This window comes from Ochotona curzoniae, unplaced genomic scaffold (assembly GCF_017591425.1).
Source record: "Ochotona curzoniae isolate NIBS_2020 unplaced genomic scaffold, NIBS_Ocur_1.0 contig_2688, whole genome shotgun sequence".
Classification (NCBI taxonomy): Eukaryota; Metazoa; Chordata; class Mammalia; order Lagomorpha; family Ochotonidae; genus Ochotona; species Ochotona curzoniae.
Genome location: NW_024465553.1, coordinates 18,675,158 through 18,703,149, shown reverse-complemented (window position 1 = coordinate 18,703,149; position 27,992 = coordinate 18,675,158). Strand labels below are relative to the sequence as shown.

At 47.3% G+C, this 27,992-nt stretch overlaps 1 protein-coding gene across 1 annotated transcript in view; it reads right to left on the bottom strand.

The window, feature by feature from the left end:
* Positions 1-4,902: 4,902 nt before the first annotated feature.
* The window catches only part of DPF3 (double PHD fingers 3), a 264,129-nt gene continuing 241,039 nt past the window's right edge, over positions 4,903-27,992 (bottom strand). The window contains exons 10-12 of the mRNA XM_040975347.1: positions 13,648-13,760; positions 5,811-5,892; positions 4,903-5,337 (exon numbers count right to left, since the gene is read on the bottom strand). Coding sequence (XP_040831281.1) covers positions 5,267-5,337; positions 5,811-5,892; positions 13,648-13,760 — 266 coding nt within the window. The 3' untranslated portion in view covers positions 4,903-5,266. The remainder of the gene's footprint in view (positions 5,338-5,810; positions 5,893-13,647; positions 13,761-27,992) is intronic.

The window sequence follows — 27,992 nt, the reverse complement described above, 5'->3', positions numbered from 1 at the left end:
GTCCCAGGTGCCAGACAGCCCAGGTGCCTCAGTACCCAGGATTGCCTGCCCACTGACCCCGCCTCTCTGCAGCCACCTGCTCCTCATCTCCTCACTCTTAGGTATTCCCTCTGTATTGTCACCTCGAGTCATCTAGCAGTGTTTCTTTCCTGTTTTTCTACTCCCCAGTTTAGGCCTCTGCAACTGCAAATGGAAGAGGTACAGCAAGGGGGTACATTTTCCTCTTGTTTGAGGCTGCTGTTTCTTTCCATCTCCCCACTCTTCAGCACTAGGTGAGTTGGAGGGGAGAAGGCAGAGATAGCTGAGCTGAAGGACTCAGTGGCAAATAAACACGAGAGGGGAACAAAGCCAATGAGAACCCCAGCCTCCAGCCCAGCCAGCCAGCTCTGCACCCCTTCTGTAGCAGCTGGGTTACTTGCTCCTTCTCCAGCCCCAGCTATTACCCAACATCTCCTGGAAAGAGAGCAGCAGAGGTGTTAGGGATGATCCACACAGCCAGAACCCTTCGCAGGTGCCCAGAGTTGGAGAGCTTGGCCAGGGGCAATCTCACCTTGGGGCTCTTCCTCTCACCCTAGAGCAGAACAGGCTGCTCCCTCGGACCCACCAAGCACAGGGTGTGTGTGTGTGTACCTGCACACATACACAAGTGTGCCCTGCCCTGTGCTCAATGCAGAAAGGAACCCCAGCCGGGCACGGGAAGGTGGGCAGAGCTGTGTCGCTGAGGGGAGGCACCCACAGACACCCTGGCTGCTGGGCCGTCCCTGTGTCCTGCAGGGATGGCTCTCAGAGCCCCCTACTCCCCAGCCTCAGGGAAGTGCCTCATGGCCAGCCTGGATCGGTGCTGGCTTGAATGGCCGTTTTGCTTGCTGCCCAGGCTAGAGGTCATTATTAGTAATTATATCCCTGTCCAAGAGGGTTCTGGCTGCCTGCCAGTCCCGCTCCCTGCCTTTCTCTGGCCTGCACTGGGAAACATCACATCAGCACAAACACTGCCTTCTGTTGGCGGGGCCCGCCCCCAAGGAGGCCCCGCAACACCAGGCTGGCGCTGCAGTGGAAGAAAGATGCCCCTGCCCTTCTGACCAAGGGACCGTCACAGCCTCCCTCAGGGGCCCTGGGTCTCCGCCAGGGCTGCTGTGAGACCCAGAGGGTGCCTGCCTGGCCACCCATGGCCTCCCAGATCTCCTTCCTCCCTCCCCCATCCACCGGGGTGGCCCCTGAAGCTGCTTCAGGAAAATCCACAGGATGCAGAACAAGCGAGGCCAGGTCCTAGCGACCCTCTCCACCCTACCCCCACTCCCACCCCTCCTCCAGCCTTTAATGAGGGTCCTTTCTTGAGTCTTAGCTGCAAGCCTGCAGAGGGTGCAGGCAGCCTGACCTCTGGAGAGCATGCTCCCACTGCATGTGCCTGGGATTCTGCAGTCAGGGTGCCCCAGCCACCAATGCCCCACCCTCTTTTCCCCTCCATCTCACACCAGGTATCCTCGAAGTCTGACCACATGGGCTAGAATGCCTCAGGGACCCAGCTTTCTCAGCATCATCCCACCCCCAGATGTCCCGAAAGCCCCAGAATCCCATCCTCCCCACCCCATGGTCCCTGCCCTCCCCATCTGGGAGACCTCCCCCCAGCACCCAGCTTGCAGGCTAGGTCAGCTTCCTGACTCCTGATCAGCCAGGATGTGCAGGCCCCAGAGGCAAAGGAAAATCTGTGCTCCTTCCCAGGGGCCTCCCCATGCCAGCCCTGGGATCCTGTGAAACCGGACTCACTGAAGCCAAAAGCATCCTTTGCAGAGGTGGTTGGGGAGAGTAAGATTCCAGAAAGGGAAATACATACAGGGGAGCAGAAGACGCCCTCCCCTCCCCCCCGCCCCTTTGTCAGGTATTGATGGGTGCAGGTGAGACCAGGCCTTGCCGTGCCTCACTTCCCAGTGGCTTATCTGTGCCTGCCTAAGCCTCTGCTAGCCTGGACTGCTGGCCATGACCCCAGCCAGACCCTGCAGCCATCTCTCCTCCTCCCTCCACCCTGCCAACCTTCTCTGGGCCTGGGAGTTGCATGGTTCTCCCCAGTGTGCTCCCAAATGTCTAAGTGTGCCTTAAACTAGCTGAGCTTTCTCAGGTGGCAGGCTGGAAGCAGAGTCGGGTGGGGTGGTAAGGACCCAAGCCTGCAGCCTCCAACCCTGCTGGCTCTTGCAGCTCCACGTGGGGGACCTGCCAGGCCCTGCTAGGCCCTGCCAGGCTCCTGAGGTGTTGAATCCTAATCCTTAGTGTGCCCTGGCTGGATAGCCACACCCTCTCCCCCATTTTATAGAGGTGGAAGAAGTCGCTCGCTCAGAGAAGTGAAGGCAAGGTTGATCAGTCAGAGAGTGACAGAGCCGGGCTTTAAGCCAGAAGTGAGCGAGTATGGACACTTGACCCACCAAGAACAGGCAGTCAGCTGTCCACTCTGGCTGGGGAGTCCCCTGGAAGGCAGCGTCCCCATTGTCTCCCTGTTGAAGACCTCAAGTTCACAGTGAATTCTCCACAGCCTGCCTCAGGCCATGTACAGCTTCCATGGCTGTGGCTTTGATGGAGTGGTCCTAACCACAGGCAGCTGGAACCCTCAGCTCCTTGTGGTCCTGCAGGGAGATTCCAAGAAGGCAAGGCTGGCAGCCCGGGAAGCGTTCGGAGTCCTCCAGGAGAGCCTGGCACTTCTAGAGACTACCGAAGTCACATGGGGTGTCACCATCTCCATGCTCCAGGTGGGCCAACAGGTCCAGGGGATGCTGAGCGACTTGCCAAGGTTTACACAGCAGTGCAGGAGTTGGGGAAACTGATCCTCCGCACACTCACCCTGGGATTTTAACACATTCTTGGAGCACAAAGACTGACTTGCAGTTCACCAACACCTTCCTTTTTGAACCCAGAAGATGGTCAAGAGGAACATGGAGGCTTTTGTCTGCTGCGACACCTCCCTGACACGGGCTGTCTTGCTTAACCCCAGAGTTATGAGGTCTCTGAGGATGAAGGAGCTGGCCCCGTCCTGCAGGGAGTAAATGAAATCAAGGAGGGACTTCTTAATGTCACTGCAGAGTCCTGACGAGCCCCCAGTCCCGCAGACAGGTTCCAGTACGCTGCAGAGATGAGCCGCCTCCTCACTCCTGGAGCAGAGCAGGTGTGGGAGCAGCCAGAACAGATAACCCCATCATTTGCATTTCTGCAGGTAACACTTTGGCACAAGCTCCAAGACAGGACTTGTCCAGAGCACAGTCACAGCTTCCATGCTTGCTTTTTGCAACATTTAAGTTTGGGTGGCATTGGGGGGAACATTAGGGAAATTGTAGGTTTTTTCCCCTAAAGTAAAAATGGGCCTCAAAATTCATTCTCGCTGGGCTTTGAGGACACCCTGCCGAGGGTTTGGTGGGAAGAGAGAGCTAGAGCAGCGAGGGGAGCCACACCCCTGGGGTGTGAGCTGTGGCTCTCAGGACAAGCCATCTCGTCCTGCAGAATCAGGCTCAGTGAACAGCAGGAAGGAACGAGCGTCACAGAAGACTGAAATTCCCACCCATCCAGACAGGGGCCCTTTAAGTGGGATTGGGGTGTAGGCGTACAACCCACTCTGAGGCCATGGCCCCTGCAGCAGAGTGACCCCATTGCTTGCCACAGGTCACTCCGCAAAGAAGTAGGGGAGACCAACCCTGTCTGGCTTGGTGCCAGGCAGCCCTGGGTCACCGACCTGACTCAGAGCAATTAGCCCTGGGGGTGGGGAGGCAGGAAAAGACGGCTCCTGCAGCATCACAGGGCCCCACACTGCAGCTGGGCAGAAGTGGCCCAACTGGCCCGAGTCTCCAGGGGCTTCCTTGGGAGCTGAGGACTAAAAATAAACCGCGCCTTTGTTGTAAGCAGCCAGGCCACAGAGAGGGAGCTGTGGCAACCGAGCATGCGTCAGGGTCCCGCTCACCGAGACCTGCCCTTTGGGCAAATGATTTTTCCAGAAATGTGTCAGTTATTGTGCTGTGGTTGTGATTCAAAGGCAGCCCAGTCCGCTGCAGCCCACAGGGCCGTCTTCCGATGCACAGGGTTCTTGGAACCAGCCTCCCTGCCCCGATCTTCTAGAATCATCAAAAAAGAAAAAAAAATTTTAAACAATAAAAGGAAAAAAAAAAAAACAGTCCAGCGCATGCTGCATGAGGGAGACGAGGGTTGTGTACCACTCTGATCACAATCCTGTCACCCTCACAAGTCATCTGTGTGGGTGATCGTTACCTTTTCCCCCATGCCAAAACCTCCGGGCAGGTATCGCCGGGCGATGGCACACAGCCAATATGGGAAGGAAGCACTTGGGAAGAGGAACTCAGAGCTCCTTTGGGTTGCTGCCTGGACACCCGGTGGACTGCCTTCGGTCTGCTTTTGGTCCTTGAGTCCCACCATGGGAAGCCAAGCCCCATGCACAAAGAGGTGGGATGTTGGGCATCTTTCTCTGTCCATAGGTGTCCTGGTGCCACCTCAGGGATGCCTTCACTCTGAAGGTCAAGGACCCAGCCCAGGTCCCTGCAAAACCTCTCAGGATGGGTAACACAACCCAGCTGGTGATAACCAGGGCCTGTCTTCATAATGTTGCCTCCCATCTCTCAGTTCCTCTGCTTCTCTCCCCACCCACCTCCCACCACCTAAGGCTGTGATGCCATGGCTGGGGCTCTAACCACAAATCTTCCCTCTCACCAAGACCGAGGGACAACAAGGGGCTCCACCTGTAATAGGGGCACCTCTTGGGGGTCCAGGTCTACAAGTTTCCAATGAGGTTCGGAAGAAGAGACAATTTCATAGCCTGCTCTTCCTTTAGGCTGAGAGCTGGAGCTGCAAAGCCCAAGCCAAATCTATGGAAAGACTTCTTGGAATGCCCGAAGCTTCCACAACACCGCACTACGTACAGGGAGGGGGAAACTGATGGGTGATTACAAAATGACTTGCCAGGGAGAGAAGGCTGCCGTGCTAGGGAAACAGAGAGAGAGGGGCCCACGGGGCTGGGGCTGGGGCTTGCTACAGAGCACAAGACCCTCCTGGTAGAAACGAACAGCTGCTGGCTGGAGTGGCACCCATGGGGTCTTGGGGGTGAGGGGTTGGCGAGCAGCCCTGGTCTTCGTGGCTCCATCCATCTGTGCCGCTCTGTGGTTGCTGATTTTCCTTGCTGATGGTAATATCTGGAGTGTGCAAGGAGGGCTTGGTTGGGTGTGACCTGGGCTCCGCCTGGGGCCCCTCCAGCAGCAAGTCCCCCAGCCTGTGACTTGGGGTCCTAGGCCTGGCAGCCGAAGGCTGAGGCCTTCTCTTTGAGCAGTTCCCAGCATAAATGGCAGCTCCAGCTCCCTGCAGGAAGATGAGAGGGCATGAGCAGCTACTCCTCCGGGAGAAGCCCCAACCCAGTATCCCTGGCTTCCCATAAACTCCATGTGTCTTTCAACTTTCACCCATCCGGTAATGACTCGCAAAACCCTGCTGGGGTCAGAAGACAGGAACATAGATGACTGACTGGGCCCCTGGGGAAAGATACCTACCCCCTACTAGTATCACCATGCCTGGATGCTCATCCCTCCTCCATCTCAGCCACATGTCTGGGAAACACCTGCTCCGCCTACAGGTTGAATGGGCCAGCTGGTTGAACTGTGCCTCTGTTTACCAGGGGTGGATCATGGCAGTGGTCACAGCTGCTTGGCAGGCTTGTGACAACTCAGTAGGACCTGGAATGCCCTTCCCACGAGGTCCACACCGGAGCGAGGACCCCCCAGCAGAGGGAATCACAGTGGCTGCTGCTGCTGTTACCGCGGCCTTCATGGCATTACCTTCTGGGGGCTCCGCCACCGGGGGGTTTAAACAGTACATGTGATAGCCACGGTCACAGTCATCACAGAAGAGTAGCTGGTCCTGGAGGGAGACAGGGCAGGTAGAGAAGGAGGTGAAAAGAGATACAACTGTCCCAGGCTGGTGTCTGGCCAGCTGCTTGCTTCTCCAGCCTATTGGTGTAAAGCAGCCTCCCTGGACGCCCCCACTGCAGACCCCACGGGAGTCCTCACTGTCCCCTGGACACACCTGTGAATGTGCTCACTCCCGGGATCCTCCCATCTGCTCCCCAACCTGTAGAAATCCAACCCTCCCTTGGGGTTCTGCTCTACTCGGACCTTCCCCCAAGAAACCTTCTTTGCATACCACCTCATATCCATGTGTTAAAGAGATTCTTTGCGCTTCTGCATTCCTATAGCTGTTAATCACTACTTTCAAAGGGCAGAGACCTCATCTTACGCATTCCTCTATCCCCTGTGATGGTTGCCTAGCACACAGAAAGTCCTTGAAACATTGAAAACATCGAATTCCTCTGGACTCTACCCTCGGCATCTGAGAAATGGGTAAATCTAGACTTGGTGGGGAAGGCTCTCGGATGTAACTGCGGAGAAAAGCGAGCAGTGCCCATCATTTGGCTTCCCAAAGCCCCCATGCCCACCCCAGAGGCTGGAGCCCAAGGCTAGGTTGGATCAGGGCCACAGGTCTTGGTCCCACAGTTCCATTCCTAGGCCCTTTCCGTGCCTGCTCCTACAAGCCCTTCAAGCTCTTCTTTTCCAGTCAGCCTTTGCCAAGCTCCCTTAACCGGAGCCTAATTCCTGCCCTCTAAGCTCGCCACAGCAGTTCCCCCTTCTGGTGACATTTTAAGTTAAGTTGTTGTTCCTGACGTGTAGTGGACCTCAATCGTTTGTTTTCTTGAAGAGTCTGTTTAGGACACATCCCTTTTGTCCACCCTTCGTCTCCTCTATGGGATGTAAGGCCCTAGGGGGGTTAACCTTGTCTTCCTCATCTCAGCAGCCCCTTGTGTGGCTGCTCAGATGCGTGTGGAATCCAACGTTGACCCTCCACGTGCAGTTCTGTCCTGCTCGTGACCCTGGCATCTGCTCGGATGACTAAGACCTTTGGACACTGAAGTGTTGCATTGCGTCTAACCCTAGTTTCTGCCAGTGCAGATGACCCAGGGAAAATGAGCTACAGGGGATAGAATCCACCGCTGAGCAAGCATGGGCAGTCTGCTGTCAGGCTAAGGCTGGTAGTGTGGCAGTGGGGGATAGTTTTTGGAGAACTGTCGGGTGACCAGGAAGTGACATTATCAGCTTGCAATTCAGGAAACTGTCACTACTGCTGTGTAACAGCAGGCACCCAGGTGAGGAGAGTGGGTTCCAGAAGCCAAAAGGCCAGGTAGGAGGCTACGACAGAGCCTAGGGAAGAGAGAGTGGTAATCTAGGGGTAGTGGTGTGGGAGAAAGTACTGAGACTTGTTCCCTTTTAAGAGTCACTAATTAGAGGCTGGCACTATGGTAGAGCAGGTGAAGCTGTTGCCTGCAACAATAACATCCATAAGGATAGCATCCATAAGGATAGCATCCAATAGCATCCATAAGGATGCTATTTCTGGTCCTGGTAGGTCTACTTCTGATCGTGCTCCCTGCTGATCAGGGAAAGCACCTGGGAAAAGCAGCAGAAGATGGTCCAAGTGCTTGGGCCCCTGCATCCATATGAGATACCCAAAAGAAGCTTCTGGCTCCTGGTTTTGAAATGGTTCAGTTGCAACCATTGCAGCCACTTGGGGAGTAAACCAGCATATGGAAGATGTGTGTGTGTGTGTGTGTGTGTGTGTGTGTGTGTGTGTGTGTGTAACTCTGCCTTTCAAACAAATAGACAAATCTTTTCTGAAAAAGTAAAAAAACAAACAAACAAAAACAAGTCACTGACCAGATGTGGGGTGTGATAAGGAAGAAATGGAGGATTTCTGGGTTGCAGTTTGATCAGCCAGCCACACGAGATGGCCACCCATTAAGATGTGGGTGGAAGACCAGACCCATGGGATGGGGAAGGGTAAGCTCGGCTACTGACACACTGCAGATATACAGAACACCTGCCAGAAATGGCCCAGAGGTGGCTAGAAATGCTGGCATGAGATATGGCTTTCAGAGTCTGTGATGGTTGGATGGCAAACGCAGGTCCTAGGAGAAGTCCCGAGTAGGCGAGAGCTGATGTCTTTGAACTGATGCTCCTGGAGGAGTATCCATAAGCTGCTTGGAATGACAGATGCAACTTTACGTACACGCAGCAAGGCATGTTCTTCTGAGCTACAGCTTTCCCTGAATCCTCTGAGAAGCCAAGGATCCCAAAGAGGCCATGAAGACAAAGGGCGCAGACAGGCACTGAGGGGAGGGCTAACTCTAAGGGTCAGGTGGAAGAAAAGGGGGTCTGAGAAGCAGTCCCCAGAAACACAGGATGCAAACCAGCACGGGGTAGTTTATTCTAGAAAAGTGACTCCATTCCTGGGTAGACAGAAGACAGCTAAGTGACAATCCTACTGGGGAAGAGCCCGAGAAGGCAAGAATAGAGACAGAAAGCACGGGAAGACCAATCAGAAACAGAACGGACAGTGTCCTCAAGACAGGAGTACCTCCTACTTTATGGATTTCCACGTTGCTCTTGCCTCAAAATACACAACTTTTCATTCCTTTACACACAAGTTTTTCCAAGTTGCCTTGTATTTGTCAAGGAGACCAGAATGCATCCCCAAGTCCCTAAGCTGGGGCAGGTGGAGCAACCAGATGAAGAAATGTGTGGCTGGGGGGGAGGATGGATGTGTCTGCGCAGTGAACTGGGGGGCAGCTCTGAGACACTCAGAGCAAGAGACGAGGTACATGTGCATCTGTCATCACATCCTTATGGATTTGTACGTGCACACGTTCCAACAAGGTGGAAGGCTGCATCATGCGTTTTGACAAATGATTAGAAGCAGAATAAGGAAGTCATATGGAAGAGAGAGGGAGAAAAACCAGATTTCCTTAGATTCTGGAACCAGTAAATATCTTGCATGTTAAAAGAAAAATGACACAAATGACCTATCAATAGTTGGTGGCATAGCCCGTAAAGGAAAAACCATCCAAGCGACTTTAAAATAAACAACACAGGGCTGACATCGTGGTGCAGCAGGTTGAGCCATCAGCTTGTGACACTGGCATTTCATAGCACAGTGTCGACTGGAGTCCTGGCTGCTTGCTTCTAGTCTAGCTCACTGCTATAAACCTGGGCAAGCAGTGGAAATTGGCCCAAGTGTTAGGATCCCAGTACTCACGTGGATCCCTGGATGAATGTTCTGGCTTCTTGACTCTGCCTGACCCAGCCCTGGCTGTTGTAGCCATTTGGAAAACGCACAAGTAGGTACAAAATTTTCTCCCTCTCTCTCTTTTTCTCCCGCTCTCTCTCTCCCCCTCCTGCCTCTCTCTCTTCCTCCCCAGTTCCAACCTGGATTACTCTTTCAAACAAAACAATTTTTAATCTTTTTAAAAAATTGTAAATATGACACTGAGTATCTTGTATATATACCCAAAATTATTAGCTCCAACTAAAAGTACTTCAAAAAGTTCATGAAAAATCTAATTTAAAATTTTATTTTAGTGTAAAGCTTTTTAAAAAAAATTTTAAAAATTGTATTAGGAAGTCAGACACACAGAGAAAGGAGGAGAGACAGAGAGGAAGGTCTTTTGTCTGCTGATTCATTCCCCAAGTGACTGCAATGGCTGGAGCTCAGCCAATCCAAAGCCAGGAGCCTGGAGACTCTTCCAGGTCTCCCACGTGGGTGCAGGGTCCCAAGGCTTTGGGCCGTCCTCGACTGCTTTCCCAGGCCACAGGCAAGGAGCTGGATGGGAAGCGGGGTCACCCAGAAACAAAGTGGCTCCCATGTGGGATCCTGGAGTATTCAAGGCAAGGACATTAGCTGCTAGGCTATTGCACTGCCCACCTCCCCCCGCCCTTTTTTTTGAGAGTCTGATATTGCAGCACAATGGGGATTAAGCCACCACTTGCCACACTGCCATTCCTTGTTGGTATTCCAGTTCAAGTCCCAGGGCCTCTGCTTCCAATCCCCCTGCTAATGCATCCAGGAAGGCAGCAGAAGACAGCCTAAGCCTTGTATCCTTGCATCCACATGGGAGACGCAGCCACCTGGGGGAGTGAAATGAGAGTCCCTCTGCATCTCTGTCTGCCCACTTGACAGTTAAGAAGCAGCATTTCAGTTTTAAGGTATCTCAGTTTTGTTTTCTCTTGAATGCCTTAATTGTGAATGCATCTAAACATCTATTTCACAGTTAACAGTTATTTTTATGCCTTTTGTGAATTGGATTTTATATAATCCATCATTTTCCACCGCATTTTTGGTCTTCTTACCTCATTGTTTTTAAGGGTTGTTGCTGTATTTTTTTTTAATGTATAAGTTTGGGGTATTGGTCCTTTTTCCTTGTTACATGCTGCAAACACTTTCTGCCAGTTTCTCTTTTGGCTTTCACATCTGGTTAAGAATGTGGATTTTTATGGAAACAAATACATCAATAATCTATTTGATTATTTCTGAATTTGAGCCACAGTTAGAAAACTACTACCTGCATTGAGGTGAAAGAATCCTCCACCCACATTCCCTTCTGATTTCTTTCTACATTTAAATCCCCAATCTACAACGAGAGATCTAATTTTGTCTCTTCGCAAATGGCCACCCCGTTGTCCCAGCACCATTCATTAAAAAGTCTATCTTTGACACAGTAATATTGGATGCAACCTTTATCTTACAATTCCAAATGTGGGATTGGATCTATTTATGGGCTTTTCATCCACCTTCAACTGGTCTATTTGTCTACCCATGCCTCAGTCCCACACTGCTTGCTTCCACTAGACGGGTGTTATAGGGGATCACAAACTCTCGAGGCGCCAATCTCCAGTTTCTGAGTATTTTGAGGCTGTTTTTGCATGCTTTTGTCTTCCAAGTGAACTTAGATATCTACTTATCCCAACAATTACAAACACTTGTTGATATTCTTATTGGGCTTCAAATAAATTTGCGAATTAGATATCTACTTATCCCAGCCAACACAAATACTTGTTGATATTCTTATTGGGCTTCAAATAAATTTGCGAATTAGAAAGAAACTAACATCTTTATTGTATGATGTCATTCTATCCAGAATCATAGGATGCCTTTCCATTTGTTCTCGAAATCTTTTTGGAAGTGTTTAAATTTTTTCTTCACTAGTTTGGCACATTGATGTTTTCTCTCCTTAATGGAATTATGTTCTCTAATTGGTTATTTGTGTATATGAAGCCTATTAATTTTATACTGTCTTGCCTTTTATGCTTGAGTTTATGCTATCATTGTCTAAGATTTTCCGGATGTAATCTAAAGCTACGCTACCTGGTAGGAGCATTTACATTCAGACCCCCATCTTAGCAGAAACACCTGTGGTGTTTTCGTATTAAACAGGATATTGGCATTAGCTCTAAGGCATAAATATTCTTATCATATTAAGAAAGTATATCAGAATCCCTATTATCTTGAGTGTTTTTTTTTAAATTATGAGATTAGGGCCAGCATTGTGGTAAAGCTGCTAACCTTGTACAACACTGGTGCCCCATAGGAGCACCAGTTCATGTCTCAGCTGCTCCTCTCAAAATCCAGCTCCACGTGAATGCACCTGGAAAAGCACCACAAGATGCTCTAGGTTCTTAGATCCCATTGACTTGCACAGGAGACCCGGGATGGAGTTCCAGGCTCCTGACTTCCACCTGCCAAGGCCCGGACATTGTGGCCATATGGAAAGTGAACTCAAATCTCTCCCATTCTCTCTCTCTCTTCCTTCCCTGTATCTATAACTCTGCCTTTCAAATACATGACTCTTAAAAAATAATAAAGCAGGAAAAAATATTTTAATCATGCTGTTACTTCAAAAACTAAGAAAAGATCAGATGGAAACAATTTTATCCTGCTCTTTCTATATAGTCTATATCTTAGAGGCATCAAGTACAAGGTTAGACAACTTGCTCTTTATAGAATTATTCCAGCCAACAAAGGAAGAAGACATTATTAAATAAGAATATCATGATTTGGCAAGCCCTAATGAAAGAGTCGACCTCGTTGAAGATCACCAACAGGTGGAGATGCCAGGCCTCGCGCTCCTCCACATGGAAACATCCAGTGCTCTCCGTGAAGCAGATCAGCCAGGAAGAAAGAGAAACAAACAGGCAGAGAGACAGACAAGAGCAGCCTGACTTGGGCCTCCAGACCTAACCACCAATTTACAATCAACGCGCAGACACAGGAAAGTGTGAGCAATACCCCAGAGATGTGATTCATAAAATGCACTCAGAGGAACCCTGTCGAAAAAATGACCTGGTTTCTTTAATATATAATCCAAGGTAGGAGAAAGGGCAAGGTAACAGGAATCTAGATTTTATATTAAAAAAAAAATACATGAGGATATGTCCAAAAGTTCACATAAGTGAAATTAAGATACACTTCTTGGGTGCAAAAACAAAATTTGAAATCCATGCACATAAGTATGTCTTCAAAAAGTTCATGAACATGTGCAAAATAAAACAAACAAAAATACTAGGGCCCGGTGCAGTAGCCCAGTGCTAAAATCCTTGCTTTGCACATGCTGAGTCATATCCCAGCTGCTCTGCTTCCCTCCCAGCTCCCTGCTTGTGGACAGGGAAAGCAGTAGAACAAGGTTCGAAGCCTTGGGTCCCTGCATACGTGTGGGAGACTCAGAAGAAGCTCCTGGCTCCTGGCTTCAGATCAGCTCAGCATTGGCCGTTATGGTCATCTGGGGAATGAGCCAGCAGATGGAAGATGTTCTTTGTCTCTCCTTCTCTCTGTAAATCTGACTTTGCAATAAAAATAAATCTTGAAAAAAAACTTATGCATGCCTTTCAAAAAATACTTGTAATAAGATAAACTTTTAAAGTATTCATTTGTGAGGCAGAGACCTAGAAAACAGAGATGGAGACGTAGAGAAACGGAGGCAGAAGCAAAGAGAGTGTGTTTCCATCCACCAGCTCACTCCCCCAAAGCAAATATATGACCCTGTATTTATCTTCTTATTCCATTTTTTCATGAAGCTTCTGAAACATCTTTGTATATATTTAAACATGCTTTGAAGGTATGCCAACTAATTGTAATGTACAGTCTTTGCTTATTTCTAAGTTCTAATAAGCAGTCCATAACAAATACTTTTGTAAGATAAATGAGAAAAGAAGAATGCTGACCGGATGTTTGAGTATACGAAAGGCTTTTTAAAAAATATATTATAATATTTGGGTTATTTTTGTTTGAAAAAAGGCAGTCCTTCTATTTTTGAGATACATGTGAAATATCTCCAGGTAGGACAATATTACGGTTAGGATTATGGAGAGAAAGACTATGGAACAGGTTTGGACAAATGCTGATCATTGTTGAAGTTGTATAGGATATAGCAGACTTACCACTCTTGCTACTTTTTGTATATGTTGGAAATAGTCCATAGCCAAAGGTTTCTTTAAAAAGTTCTACTTTTCTTGTATTTCACATGTGAGCTAGACATGTGAGCTAATGCACAGTGGAATGCTGTGATAGGCAACCACTAAATATGGCCATCAAGACAGCCCCTGGCTGGTCACCTCTTAAGTCTCTCCCTTCAGACACAAGATCGCCCCTTGACCCCAAACATCCAGAGTCCCAAGGCCATGGAGACAATGAGCAAGATGGCCTGACTTCCTCCAGGAGTCCAGGGCTTTCCATCCATCAAGGACGCCCAGCGACTCAGCTTCCTCCCTCCCACCTGGAAAGCCCCACACTCACGTCATTCTCTGAGGTGCCACAGAGGATGCAGGACTTGCACTCTATGCACTGCCACTTGTAGGTCTTGACGGCCTCAGTCATGTTCAAGGTGAACTGCAGGCAGGTAGGGTGACCTGGAGCGGATCAGAAACAGCAGCGTCAAGGGTCACAAGGATCTAACCTGATACCTCTCAGCATCATTCACAGAAAACACACTATACCCAATGCAAAGCGAGGCAGCGATAGTGCAAGTTAGGATGCCAACTAGGGCCTGCCCACACTCCTCATCACCACTCCCAGCCACATTCACGCAGGCCCTGGAAAGGAGCGAGCATTAACCCTTTTACTTAGGAATAGATGCCATCTAACTCCCCCGGCCTGAACAGCCACATCCTCAGTAGGTGTAACCAGCTGAGGAAAACAGGAAGTGGTGGCCAGAGATAATAAGACAGGAAATGGCCAAGCACACAGACAAGGCAGCTGTGTGAGAGGCACCAGCATCACCTCCCCAGCTCTAAGAATTATCTGGAACTGGGCTTTTGGGTTCAAAACATTGTTGGCATTGATTCAGAATACACGGGACAGAGCAGAGGAAGAATGAAGTTCCCAGGGGCAGTGCCCAGGGGTAAGACATGGCATTCATTGTGATCCAGTGTCTGTGCCCTTGCACGGTGGCCAGCTGCAGTCTAAGCCCCAAACAGGACACAGCAGGGAGTGGCCTGGGAGGGAAGGGCTAAGAAATAGAGTATCACAGCAAATGTTCCACCAGGCCTGCTCTACAGTAACAGCTTGTCTTTTGCACATCCTAAGCATTAGATTAGCTAAATCCATTCCAAGACATTGCTCTGAGTGAGCTGTGACGTCAGCACATGTGATCCCAATGAGGCGACATCTGTGGCTTGGCCTGCACACCAGTCTGTGCTCTCCATCCTAGTTCACTACGGAGACACGGACTGGCAGTGAGAGGACTGCTGTGGACCCTAGAACAGGAAGACTGGACCTTGTATTTGGGGAGAAGGGAAACTTGCAGGAATTTACCCACAGCACCCAGGACCAAACCCAGCACCAACCCTGTATAACATTGGGGTGTTCACCCTTCTCCAGAGCCAAGAACTCTGCCAAACCTACTGTACAGTGGACCACAGTGCTTCTTCCACATGAGGCACCAGGATATTTAAAGCACACTCCCACAGTTAGCTCATCCTACTCGGTATCCCCAAGACAAGATCACCTGGCACCACCACCTCTTAGCCAAGCCACATCCCACCACAGGCCCCCCACTTCCTCCCTTTTAAGAACTGATTACATCTTGGCCTTTGGGGTGAAATATTATCTGTTCAGTCAACATAAGACTCCTCCACATTTGGGACTCCACAGATATAAACCATACTAAGTTATCTCTGAGGGCATGAGGGTGAGCATGGAAGTGACTGGATGGGGTGAGTTGACAGCACTCAGCAAGCACAGGTGGAAGCATCATGGTAGCTGATCTCCAGGCTCTCTCTCTGTTTCTTTCAAAACTCAAGGATTCATCCCTTCCAGAGACACCCTCAACCATCACCAAGGCCCCAAAGAGAAGCAAGCCTTCCATTCAAGTCTACTTGAACAATCAGCAGACGTTCTTGCCAGCAACCAAAGATGCAGTTTGAGAGGGACACTTGCCAGGGTCCTGCCCTATTCCAGTGTACCAGAGGGGAGAGAATATCTGGGTGGTATGGGTCACAAACGACCCCCAAGTTCCCTGAAGGAACACCCTTGGGAAGGATAGGGATGAGGTCATGAGTAGATAGATGCTCACAAAGGCAAGGTGGGCTTTCCCCGTTCCGTGGCTGCAGACCGTATCCCAGCCATGACCAACCAGCGTCAAGCTCCCATTCGTAACAGGGACAGCTATATGCCTCGTTGACAGTGATCAGCCACAGACCACACAGAGAGTAGTGGTGCCAGGACATCACAATGCAGCTGAGAAATCCCTTCTGCCTGGTGACGCCATCACCACCCTGATGTCATCATGCCCATGCAATGCGCTGCTCATGTGGCTGTGGGGATGCCATGTAAACAAACTGCACTGTCAGTTGTGCAGAAAAAATTGCACATATAAAGGCACTTACAAAAAGTTCATGGATAAATGGAATTAACAGAGGAGACTTTGGGTGTAGAAAATACCAAATATCCATGCATAGTTTGTCCAGAACACATATTTCTCATGAACTTTTCCATGACCCCTCGTGTACACAAATCTTCTTTTTGTGCCCAGGTAAGCTTATCTTTTAATTCCACTTTACATTGAACTTTTTGAAGTACCTTTCCATAATTAAGTAAGGTACCCAATACTTAATTGGGACAATAAATTATCATAGAACTGAGTTATATAACCATTATAGCATATTTTTTATGATTATTCCAGGGTGCAGTCCATCTTTTTTTTTTTTAAAATCATGCTCACTCTTAAACAGTGTTTACTGTGTCTGTTGATTGCTTCCTTTTCTTTTGTGCTTGATTTAATCTTGCATGTAAATATCCTCAGTGATGTTGGAACAAGGACAAAATCACCTTAGAAGGCATTTCTCACATCACTCCCTGTTGTTAAATGACATCTGACTGGATCTGTTGAGTGCCTGCTAGGCCAGTTATTGTGCTAGACAGAAGAGAGGCAGAAACAAGTAGGACACCTCCAAGCCCTTTTAGTTTAGCCAAAGGACGTCAGATTGACAAATTACACACATATTTATTTCATGACAATTGTGTGATTGGTGCCATGAAAGAAACACATAATTAGCAATTAAGATAAAAAATGGGAAGGTAACGTTGCTAACCCGAGATGTCAAAGAAACCCGGGAGAAAGATCTTTAAGTTGATAGACCTGGCAGAGGATGTTGAGTCGGCTGGTACACAGGAAGAGGATCCCCAGGAAGGGGAATGGCATGTGTGGAGGTCTTCAACAGTGGAGGGGATCCGATCCGCTGACTGAAGGGAAGGAAAGGGTCCATGAGCAGAGACTGCAAATTCTCAGATGAATAAACAGAGAAGTGGCTGGAGGCAGAGGGCTCGGACGCTGGCAGGCCTCACTTAAGGATTTGGGACTTAAAAGTCACTGGAGGGTTTTAAGCAGGGTGGAGATTGGGTGATCCTGTGTTTTAAAAGGTATTTTAGCAGGTCAGCACTATGGCACAAAGGGTTAAGCCACAGCTTGTGATGCCGGCACCTCATATCAGAGTGCAGGTTTGAGTCCTGGCTGCTCTGCTTTCAATCCTGCTAATCTGTCTGGGAAGGCAGCTGAAGATAACCCAAGTTCTTGGGACCCTGCCACCCACATAGGAGACCTGGATGGAATTTCCGGTTCCTGGGTCCCACCTATCCCAGCTGCAGCTATTACAGCCTTCCAGGATATAAATCAGTGAATAGAAAAAGCAATCTCTCTGCCACCTTCCCTCCACCACCTCTGGGTCTGTCACTCTGCCTTTCAAAAAAATATAAAGAAGCAACTTACTAGCATGAAGGACCTTTGAGTGATGACATGATTCTGTATCTTATTATTTGGGGGGGGTGATCACATAGGTGATAAGATTACACACAGACACACATAAACACATGCATACAAGTGTATGTGCACAAGGAAACAATAAAATCTGAATAAAGACTGTGGTTTTGTCAATGTTAACTGTGTGGTTTTGCTGTTGAACTACAGGCAAGCAAGGTGTTACTACTGGGAAACCGGATGAGGTGACTTGCAACCTCTCTAAAATACTTTCTAATTCCCTATGACTCTTCAATTATTTAAAAATAGTTGAAAAGACTTTATTTGATGTATGGAAACCACAGTTAAAATAATTTAAGCCATCACAAAGGAAGGAAGGAATAATGAGGAACAGAGAAAGCAAAGGGGTGAGCGTCTGTCCAGAGGGAAAATTTATGAGCTGGGAAATGCGGAGATGCAAGAGTCGCTGCCAGGAAACTAGTTAGACATCTGATGTCAAGACAGTAAACTAGAAGGATTCAAGAAATGTAGAAATTTTGAAAATAATGAAGAAATAATTGATGAGACTTGACCATTGTTCGAGATTTGGGAATGTGTGAATGAGATGAGAAATCTTCCCAACTGTCTGAACCAAGAAAGTAGGTAGACTCCAGTGCAACAGTCTTAGAGCAGATAGTCGAAGGAATGAAGGCACTGAATGGAGGAAGAGATGAGACCTGCTGTGAGGAGGAGGTGAGACCTGCTGCGCGCACACTGAATTTGGGGAGACTGTGAGACTTCCAACGGAAACATCACGATAGTCAAATACACAGTTGTGGAGTTCAAGAGAGAAGCACAGGTTAAAGAGGTACATTTAGGAGGCTTTCCTAAACCGATGGTTGAAACCACCAGGATAGTGAAAGTGTTAGGAAACGAGGAGGAAGGGAGAGAAGAAATAAGTAGAGAGAAAGGACTAGGAGCTTTTTTTTTTCTCTCTTTATTTTTATTCTGTTGATAATCTTTACATAGTTGATTAGGACGCAAAGGGTCAAGGGCTAGAGGAAAGTGGGTGAGACCATTGTTATCACATTCTCTTTTTTGCTTCTTGTATCTGGGGAAAGGGGAGAAATAAGGGAAAAAGCCACATCCAGCCTCCCAACCATCCCAGAGTCCCCAGTGTGGGGCATGCTCCAGAGACACTGCTCAAGTGATTTTAATAATTCAACAGTTCTGAATTGCTGCTGATCTTGCCACTCTAAGCGTGATGAAATCTCTCCAAAATCCACTGGCTGACATAGTCCACCTTAGAGTCTCCATTTGCCTAGATTTTCACTGCCAACGCTTGGCTGGGGTAATTGATTGATTTGTTCTGTCCTCTGTCCTAGGCCTATGAGCTTCAAGAGGCTTAATGATTTAAAGAGAGCAAAGCAAATGAGAAGGATGACAGGAAGCTAACTCAGGCAAGGAACAGAAGAGATTTCCTGCAGAAAGTGGCCAGGTGTTGAGGACCATGGGTTCTCAAGTTTGTCACCTGGAGACATTCTCTGGGAGAAGCTTTGGACCAGGGAGTGGCAACAGGTGGGTTTTGTAAACCCCTGTTGGACACCTCTGGCAAAGTCCTTTGTGTTGCTATTCTGAGAACAGGAAGGGAACAGAGCCCACTGGTAAGACCCAGAACTAAAATGAGCCTCCTTCTGGCTGCAGAGCCCCTTCTCAGAACTCAAGATGTTCCCCGAGGCCAGCAGAAAGCAGAGGACAGAGATGCCCTCGTAACTTCTCAGCAGAGGCGTAGAGTACAAAGAGTTAAGTCATTATAGCAGCCAGCAGCAGGTGCAAAAACTACGCCCAGAACAATTCCATACCAGGATTTGCTTGAGCTGCTTGCTGTCTGTCTCCAAAAACTGGGAAAAGCCAGTTACCAGATAAAACTGCAAGCATCAGACTTCTTATCTACTAGGGAAGTGACTTAATAATACCTACTCCTTGGCCACCGGAAAAGTTTCTGAGGAAAGGCAAAAACCCATCTCAGCCTCACTGAAACTCCTTGCTGCTTTGTTTTTGTTTTGCCCAGAATTAATTCCTGAAATCTTGAGAAGTAAAAGAAACACAGAAAAAGTGTTTCCCATTCAAGCATAGAAGAATTACAAGGTGGAACATGGCTGTGGAACTGTTCGTTTGTGCTCTCCGGCTACTTGACACTCTCAAGCTTAACCTGCTTTGTGAAGGTGACCATCATCTTCTGAAGCATTTGACTGGAAATCTGGATTGTTTCCAGTGGGGGATATCTGTGTTGCCACTGAAATAACCAAACAGGAGAAACAGCCCCTAGCCCACCCCATGCACCACAGGGACTAGCAATTCAACAGGACATGAATAAGATCCCAATTACCAAAACTGGTTTGCAAGTGGGGCACTGTATCGGACCCATCCTCATCAGACCATTAAAAAATCAGTGCTTCCTGGTGCCTCTCCAAAGATGTTTGCTCAGGAGGGCTCATTTAATCCCCAGCCCATTTGCTTAGTTGGTCCAGTCATGAACTTGGCATAGTCATTTCTCATCCAACCCCTAACCCTTTCCAAAATTGACCTCCATCCTCCCCCAGAGAGAGGAACAGGAAATGTGGCCCCTGCCCACTCTGCACAAAAGACCTATAACTTATGGACTATAGGGAGCTATAGGGAGTTGGCTCTGGGAGGGACAGGAGGGGGTGGTATCTGAGTAGCTGAGAAGAAAAGGAACTTGAGTAAAAAAGGGAAACTTCTTACACAGAAGACAGCACGTGAAGCTGGGAGTCAGGGACAGTTTTGCTATTCACAAAAAAAGAGAAGGCAGGTGTCTGGAAGCAGGGACTGCTGCCTTGTGATTTGAAGAATGCAGCCCTTATGACTTTACCAAACACCTGTTCATAGATGCTGAGAACAGGAAAGGAACAACAAATGTGACTTTGCAGTGAGAAGGCACGCAGAGAAACATCCAGGCAAACCCAGCACTACTTTCACATTCACAGCTGCCTGCTTCCATACGTTCTCATGAACAACTGCCCACACACACAGATATTTTCATCCTGTTGGAGAAGACAGGATCTAAATATACCTTGCTGATGAAGTTTACATTATACTTGTAACTCAGCAGCTAACATAAGGCACCAACCAGCAGATTGCAGCCTGTGTATATTCAGTAAATAAAAACACAGACCATTCTCAATAAACTGTGGGCCACACAAATACACAAACTGCTATGATGTGCCTCTTATATTACGATTCTTATTAAAAGAGGTTTTTATTTCATTATCGCCAGTATTTAATTTGGACTTGGCTGAGCCACATCAATGATTAAATTAGAGCTCTAGGAAAAAGAAATCTCTTGCTAGGTATGTGCTAAAAACATAAATAAAGTAGATACAAATAACTGTGGAACTAGCATGGCCTATTATTTATTCATTGTGAAATTACAAACACCTAATTATAGTTTATTACCTTATCCATCAACGTTGATCTTTTAAAAAGTAATTTCTCAGGAAAAGAGAATCTAAAAACCCTTGCTTCTTGGGCAAGACAGGACACAATTCAAATTGTGCTCACTGGTCTGCTGTTTAGTTTATAGAAACTGTATTCTATAAAATAAAAAGGTCAATGACATCCCAAAATAGCACCAGAAACAAATCTCCCTGGGCGTTCATTACAACATAATAAGACTCTAATTTCTAACAATTCTGTATATCCAGATACATAAAACTTCCAATGTTTACATATTACAAATATATATGTATATATATATAAAACTTCAGCTGAAGTATTTATGCAAAATACAGTCAAATCTGAATCATCATGCTAAAGAATGATTTGAAAAGAAAAAATACTACTACTAGCTTACTCAGGGAAACCATCGCACTCAATCAGATCCATTCTTATCTTCTCTCTCCATCCCCACTCTCCCACTCGCACTCACACTGGCTCACCTCTACTGTGAGGCCTCGTTTGTCAGATGGAGTGAAAGAAGCTATCATTGAACCTGACCTCTGTAATGGAGTAAGCTAATTCTGAGTCCTCAAGAAACCAGTACCTACACACACACACACACACACACACACACACACCATCATGTTTCCCAGGTATCCCTTCTTCACATGGATTATCTTGCTAGCTCTGTTTTTGTGAACATCCTGCAGTGATTCGCAGACCCACCTCTCACCTGCCCCGCTGCCCCCACATCCCCCTCCTATGTGGCTTGTGACACTTAGGACAGCTGTAAATTAATGACCACAATGGCACTCTGGAACCACCTGAATGGCTCGCACCCATTCCCTCCCCCTTTTAATACACTTTGAAGAAGACAAAGTGAACAATGGTCGAACAGCCCAAACACACTAAAACAAATAATGCTGATCTGTGGCTACCCATTTTGTTTGTCATCCATACTTCATTGTACAGCTCCTCTTAGAAGTCTGCCATCCTCCCTCCGGAAGCTGCCAAGTTCTACAGCATGGGGCACCATGTCAAATGCAAGCCATAGCAATGGCTGCCCAACCATGATCATAATCACACAAGGTACATTCATGCAAGAGCTTCAAGGCCACTGTTAATAGGTTAAACAGCTTGGGGCTCATGCTGCCATTTTCAAAAGGCCATGGATGGAAACTGCACAAGTTTCCAAAACCAAGTATTATCCAAGGCAGGTCCCTGGAAACAGAAATAATGCTCATCTTTAAACCTCAGGACATCGTGGGTGATCCTCTTGCCTGAAAAGAATGGGATGAGAAAGCCTTCACATGGATTGTCATCTCTCACTTGACTGACACGGTTGGAGCCAAGGCACAGGATGAGAAAGATGTCAAGAGTGCTAGCAAAGACTACAGAGCATCTAACCAGTCCCTGCAGCGGAGGACCAAACATAGTCATTTATTCATTCCTTTTTGAGTTATTTTTTTAACTGTATAAATTTTATTTTTGATAATCTTTACATATTTGATTAGTGTGTGAAGGGTCAAGGGCTAAAGGGAAGTGGGTGAGACCATTGTACTGACAATTCTCTTTTTTCCCTTCCTGTATCTATGGGGAGGGGAGAATTAAGGGGAGAAGCCACACTTTGCCTCCCAATTATTCTAGGATCCCTGATGTGGGGCATGGTCTGAGGCTCCTGCTCAAGTGGTTTGGATAGTTCAACAGTTCTGTATTGCTGCCGATCTTGCCACTCCAATCACGATGAAATCTCTCCAGACTCCACTGGCTGACATAATCTACCCTAGAGTCTCCATTTCCCAGATATTCACTGCCAACTCTTGGCTGGGGTAATTGATCGATTTGTTCTGTCCTCCATCCTCTGTTATGGTACCAGGTGTCCTCTGCAGGTTCCAGTGTACTGCCATATCCTCCCTGTGCATCTGGATATGCTGTGTACTGTCTAAGCTACTGAGGAGGCCCAGCTCTGACACACATTCCACAGCCAGACCTAATAGATATATGTACCAAGCACTCTTTTCAGTAGTGGGAATAGAGCAACAAGACATACTAAATTGCTGCCATATTGTGAGATCTGTCACAGTCTCAGAGTCCTTTGGGCAAGTGGCTTCATTCTTCCAGGCATTACTCCTCCAATGCGTTAAATTAAAGGACTGGAATCCACTATGCTATGAAGCTGTGATTTCATCTACAACACCCAAAAGTGCTATTTTTTTAGAGTTACCAATTTTGATCAAAAATAGCCTATCTGCTTGCAGAAATAATCAAAGTCTTCTATAATTTACCAGATACAACTCAAGATGAAAAACAAATAGGAAGGAAATTAAAGCAGTCAGTAAATACCACTAAAATTCATGTCAATCTTCCTAAGTTGACTAGCACCATCTTAGTCTAATGTCAGCATCAAAACATGGATGCCCACAGCAGATTGCAAAAGAAATCTAGATGTGCCACAACCATCAACCCATCAACCATAATGCCCACAATACGCTGGACTAGTACAGATGAGGTGTCATAAAGCTTCAAGCAGACAGAGACCTTGGTTGAGGTCCATCCATGAGTATCATTAAATCTGGACTGATCCGGTTGGATGACTGCAGACAGATGCTATTTCCTTTCAGGGAAAGGAAGAACATCATCAACATGAGCACTGTGGGTTGACTCTCCCTCAAAACTCTTAGCTGGACATGAGACTGTAGGTGAGCTTCGGACAATGATGTTCCTTCCACGGCAGTATGCACTGCCCCACACCCACCTCAGGGGTAATTCCTTAATGCTTGTGGTGAATTTCAGGCCACTCTGGATACCAGTGACATTACCTGTTAGCTCTGGCTAACAACTCCAGGCTTTCTGTAGGAATGTGAGCCTAAAAAGTAACTGTGACTCCTGTTCCTCCTTCTGTCCCAAGTACGTCCAGGAGGTTTCCGTGATGGCAGTAATGGTAGCTTGTGGGAAATCAACAGTGACCACTCAACTCTATAATAACCCATGGTCCTAAGTGCTCAGTTTCTGTGAACTGGATGAATTCACGATGGTCAGAGTTCTTGTTTCCTGAGACTTTTCAGGTGATATGTTCATTCTGCCCCCTCAAATGTATTTCATAGAGTTGTGTAAAGTCAAAAGAAAAGAAAAACACATTTTCTTGATTCCCTTTTTCTGGATGAGACTGAGACATTGTCACAGAAGTACCTAGAAGCACATGACTGACAGGATATTCATGACACCTAGGCACTTTATTTTCCACTTTAAAACACCAATTCTGATCTAATTTTGAGAGTTCTTCTGACTTTACAAGTTACTTGGTAATAATCAGATTTTTGCTTCTTAAATTCTAATTAATTTGGTCAAATTCACTAAGGGCCTGTAATGTCAGAAAGAATACGGAGCAGTTGAAGTGTGTAGATGAATGAGACATGAATCCTGACTTCAACAGCTCAGTTTAGTAAGGACAGTGGGCAACCTCCAGCCTGGCCACCAGTGACCTCCATCTCCTGGTAGTCTCCTCCTTGGAGTATGGCTGCACTTAGAGACTTGCTCTAACTATTAGAAAATTAACAGAAGTGATGGTACATCTATTCTAATCTTAGATTATAAAAAGGCTGTGGGTTTCACTTTTTCTTGTGCCTTTTTGCTTCCTTGCTCCAAGAGAAGCAAAGGAATGGGTGCTAGTTCGGGGCAGACCTCATGATGGCCTGAAGCAGGAGAGACCCTTGAAGAGTTAGGACTGTCCTGGTGAGGGTGCACTGAGCCCTTTGGATCTCTCCTGAGGACATCTCACCACATGGGCACTGCCTTCCCATGGTGCCCATGTAGACATAAGTATGAGAAGGAGAGAGGAGTCAATGTGATAACATTATTCTTGGGTCACTGAGTAGATGATAAAGTCACTTGTTGAGATGAGAACAGGAGGCTTGCAGAGTACAGTCATGCACCAGATAATGACACTTCCATCAACACCAGACTACACAGACAGTAGTAGTCCTCCAAGACCATGCCCCGTAGCAACATTGTCTTGGTTCATGTAAGCACCCTCTATGGCATTTGCAAAATGACAAAATCACCCAACAACACATTTCTCATAAAATATCAGACAATGCATACGTATATAACAATAAATTCCATTTAGACACATTGCATTTGTTGTGCAGATAGGGCATTCCACGAAGAAGTCCAGGAACCAGTGATAGATCAAGAGACAGAGAGAGGATAAAGATGCAGATGTGGATGTCATCAGCTTCAGGAAGCAGAAGAAGCCTTGGAGCTTAGTGAGATCATCCTGAAGAGACTAGAGAAAAGCATGCAAAGGACCTCGTAGGGTTAGGTGGACACATCACTACTGAGAACGAAGGGGTTAAAGAACATCATGAAGGCAGCCCATTGAGAAAAGATGGAGACCATGTGGTCAGAAAGGAAGAGAAACAGCCCAGGGCAAAGCATATCATGGTACCCAAGAAAGAGGAAGCAGTGGCAACTACCATCGAGTGAGAGAAGTAGGTTAAAATCAAAGAGAACATAGCTAAGCTTTCATGGGTAGGAACCGAGGGTCTTCGGAACCCTTATGTGACTCTGAGAAGCTGGGTGGTGTCTGCATTGTTGAGGGATGAAGTCACATGCAGATGATTTCACAATATACCTGTCCTGCTACAGGTTTTACCCACCGCCCTCAAGCTGAAAGCATCATTTGAAATCATCTTAAGAATGTCTCTGACTCCGTTCCTTAACACCAGGGGTCCTTTTTGGGTCCAGATTTCTTGGCCAACCCTAACAATGTCAGTTTCTGTCCATCCCCAGGAGTCACATCAAGTCTATTGGAATTCATTTCTCTCCTTATGACCTTGGATTAAAGTTGTGGGTATCCATGCCCTGCCCATAAGGCTTCTGCAGGTACTAGTGCAGGGCCTGGTCCAATGGCAATCATGCAAATTTTCCCCAAGAAGGGGCAGCATTGCAAGCTACCTCAAATGGAAGGTGAGGATGGAAATGGCCAACATTGATGACCTTGATATGTTTACAAAGGTCCAAAAATCATTGGATTCTCCTCTATTCATTGGCAAGAGCTAGAGGCTGTCCCTCCCTTGGAATGCAGACAGGACTTAAGGACTTGTTCTTACATATGCAGTAAAGAAGAAACAATAGGCAACTCTCTCTCCTCTGCCTCAGCTTGTCTCTTACTGCCAATAAACTTTCCATTTAGCCTCACAGCAAGAAGTACCATGTCAGAAAGTCAAGGACTTCTTAGAAAAATAGTCAGATTATATGCAGAGCAAGAACCTACACCAGTGTTTGGCCTAAAGAAAGTAGGGCTTGTCTATCTTAATGATCATTATTTATAGCATTTCCAAGGAAGCACCTCCATAACCACTGACTTTTGTCTGATTTCCCACAATAACCCCATGAGGTAAGCAAGACTGACAGGGATATTCTTGGTTTACAAATGAAAAAAAAAAAAAAATGAGGCTCAGGTAGCCAAATAGTAATGGAGCCAAAGCTACAATCTACATTTTCATGTTCCAATCCTTTGATTCCCAACACATTATGTCCAGGATGGCCAACCCAAATATAATGGCCCAACTTCATTACAACTCCTTCTGTTGAGCAGTTAGCCATAGAGTTTTCCCTTTTATGCATAAGAAATCTGTGAAGACACAGAGATGTGGATTGTTGCATCTTGCCATGCCTCTGTCAAAACTCCTCAGAAATCAGGGCTTGCTGCATGAAGAAGGGTGCTGGGTCCTTACCATCCAGCAGGGACTAATCTTGGAAGCCCTGGGGAAGAACTGCCTGGAGTGAGCCAGTCTAGTCCACGCAAAGAGGCCCTGGAGGCTGCTGGAAGTAGGTTAGTAACTTACAGTGGTGGCCCTGGACTTGAGCTCATCTCAGCAGATACCCTGACCACTCAGCCAGCGAATACTGAAGGGGAAGCATCACTCCTCCACCCCCTCACAGTGCTACCCCCATCTTGCCAGGTCTGTTATTCCAACAGGCAGCCGGCTGTCCACATCCTCCCTAGGAACTCCCCGAATCCCTGCCCATCACCAGCGCACACTCTAAAAGAGCACAAAAAGACGTCTGGCATCCAAAGTTGATCTCCCAGCAGCCCCAGATACCTCCATTACGCTGTCAGTCAAGGAAAGACAGGCCTGCTCTGTACCCACCTATTTTAAGAAAGGCATAAAATAGCAGAAGGGAAAAGGCCTCCTTTTATGGTCCCCAAACCATACTGCAGTCAAGATGACTACAACCCTACCCCCGCACCCCATCCAGCAGGGGTCTATGGCTCCTTGTACCCCTTCATTCACCCCTTCCCCCATCCTCCACTCTGCACTGGACAATTTCCCCAAGTCACTAATCCACTTTCCAGATTGCACCAGATGAAGATGACAATGGTGCCATCCAGTTCCCTCTGATGTCACTCACCCAGGCTCCTTGAACCCTTGAGGTCCCTGATGTCCTTCAACACCCTCAATAAGAAGAAAACAAAAATCATGCTGAGCCAACACTGCTTAAAGGAGAAACATCCTTGGAGCGGCACGTGAGTCTGTCAAAGCCCAGCACCATCTGGCCTCATGTCAGCTCAGCATTTGCTGCCAGTCCTCAGCCTCCAGGCCCTACCAGGGCTTCCACATCCTAGATCCTTGGTCCTGCATTACAGAACCAAGGTCCAGCTGATATGTCAGTTTCCACCAGCGAAATTTCTCACCGAGATTATCCCAACTTTTCCTGACAATTGAACAAATATTTATCCAACACATTCACAGACAGGGATTGATCTCGTTGTTTACTTAGAAAGCTAGAGGAGTTGATTTTTACACAGGCTCTATTTTTTTTTCCTCTGGAGAAATTAGAGTTGGGATAGTATACGAGAAAGCAAATCAATGGCTATTTCCAGGTACCAGCATCCGTCTTCACATTTAATAGAAATGATGCCCTGAGACACATAGTCTATTCCAACAGGAACGCCCATCGATATCAGAGAAACATGGAAGGAGAGCCTTTCCTGGTACTTCGCAAAGTAAACAAGAGTCTCTTGACTGTTGGCAGACTCTCAGGCCCTTCAGGACATGTGGCAATCAACTCCATGCCATCCTCAGGCAGACAAACACCCAAGTTGTCTCTGAGCTGCCTCTTAGTCATGCAGGTACCTTGCCTAGCAGTGAAGATACTGGTTAAGGCACCTGCTTTGCACATCTGAGTCCCTCCAGGGGCTCCAACCTGGCTTCAGCTTCTGACCCCAGCCAGCTTCCTGCTAATGCAAACCCTGGGAAGTGGCAGGTGATGGCTCCCTTAGTTGGGAGACCTGGCCCTGGCCCAGGCCCGGCTGTTGCAGAAAATCGGGGACAGGGGGTGTGAACCAAAACATGGGATTTCTGTCTGCTCTCAAACAAAAATGAATTTTTAGAACTGTTAAAGGACTCTGGTTCACCTGAGGGATTCATGTGAGAAAATGAGG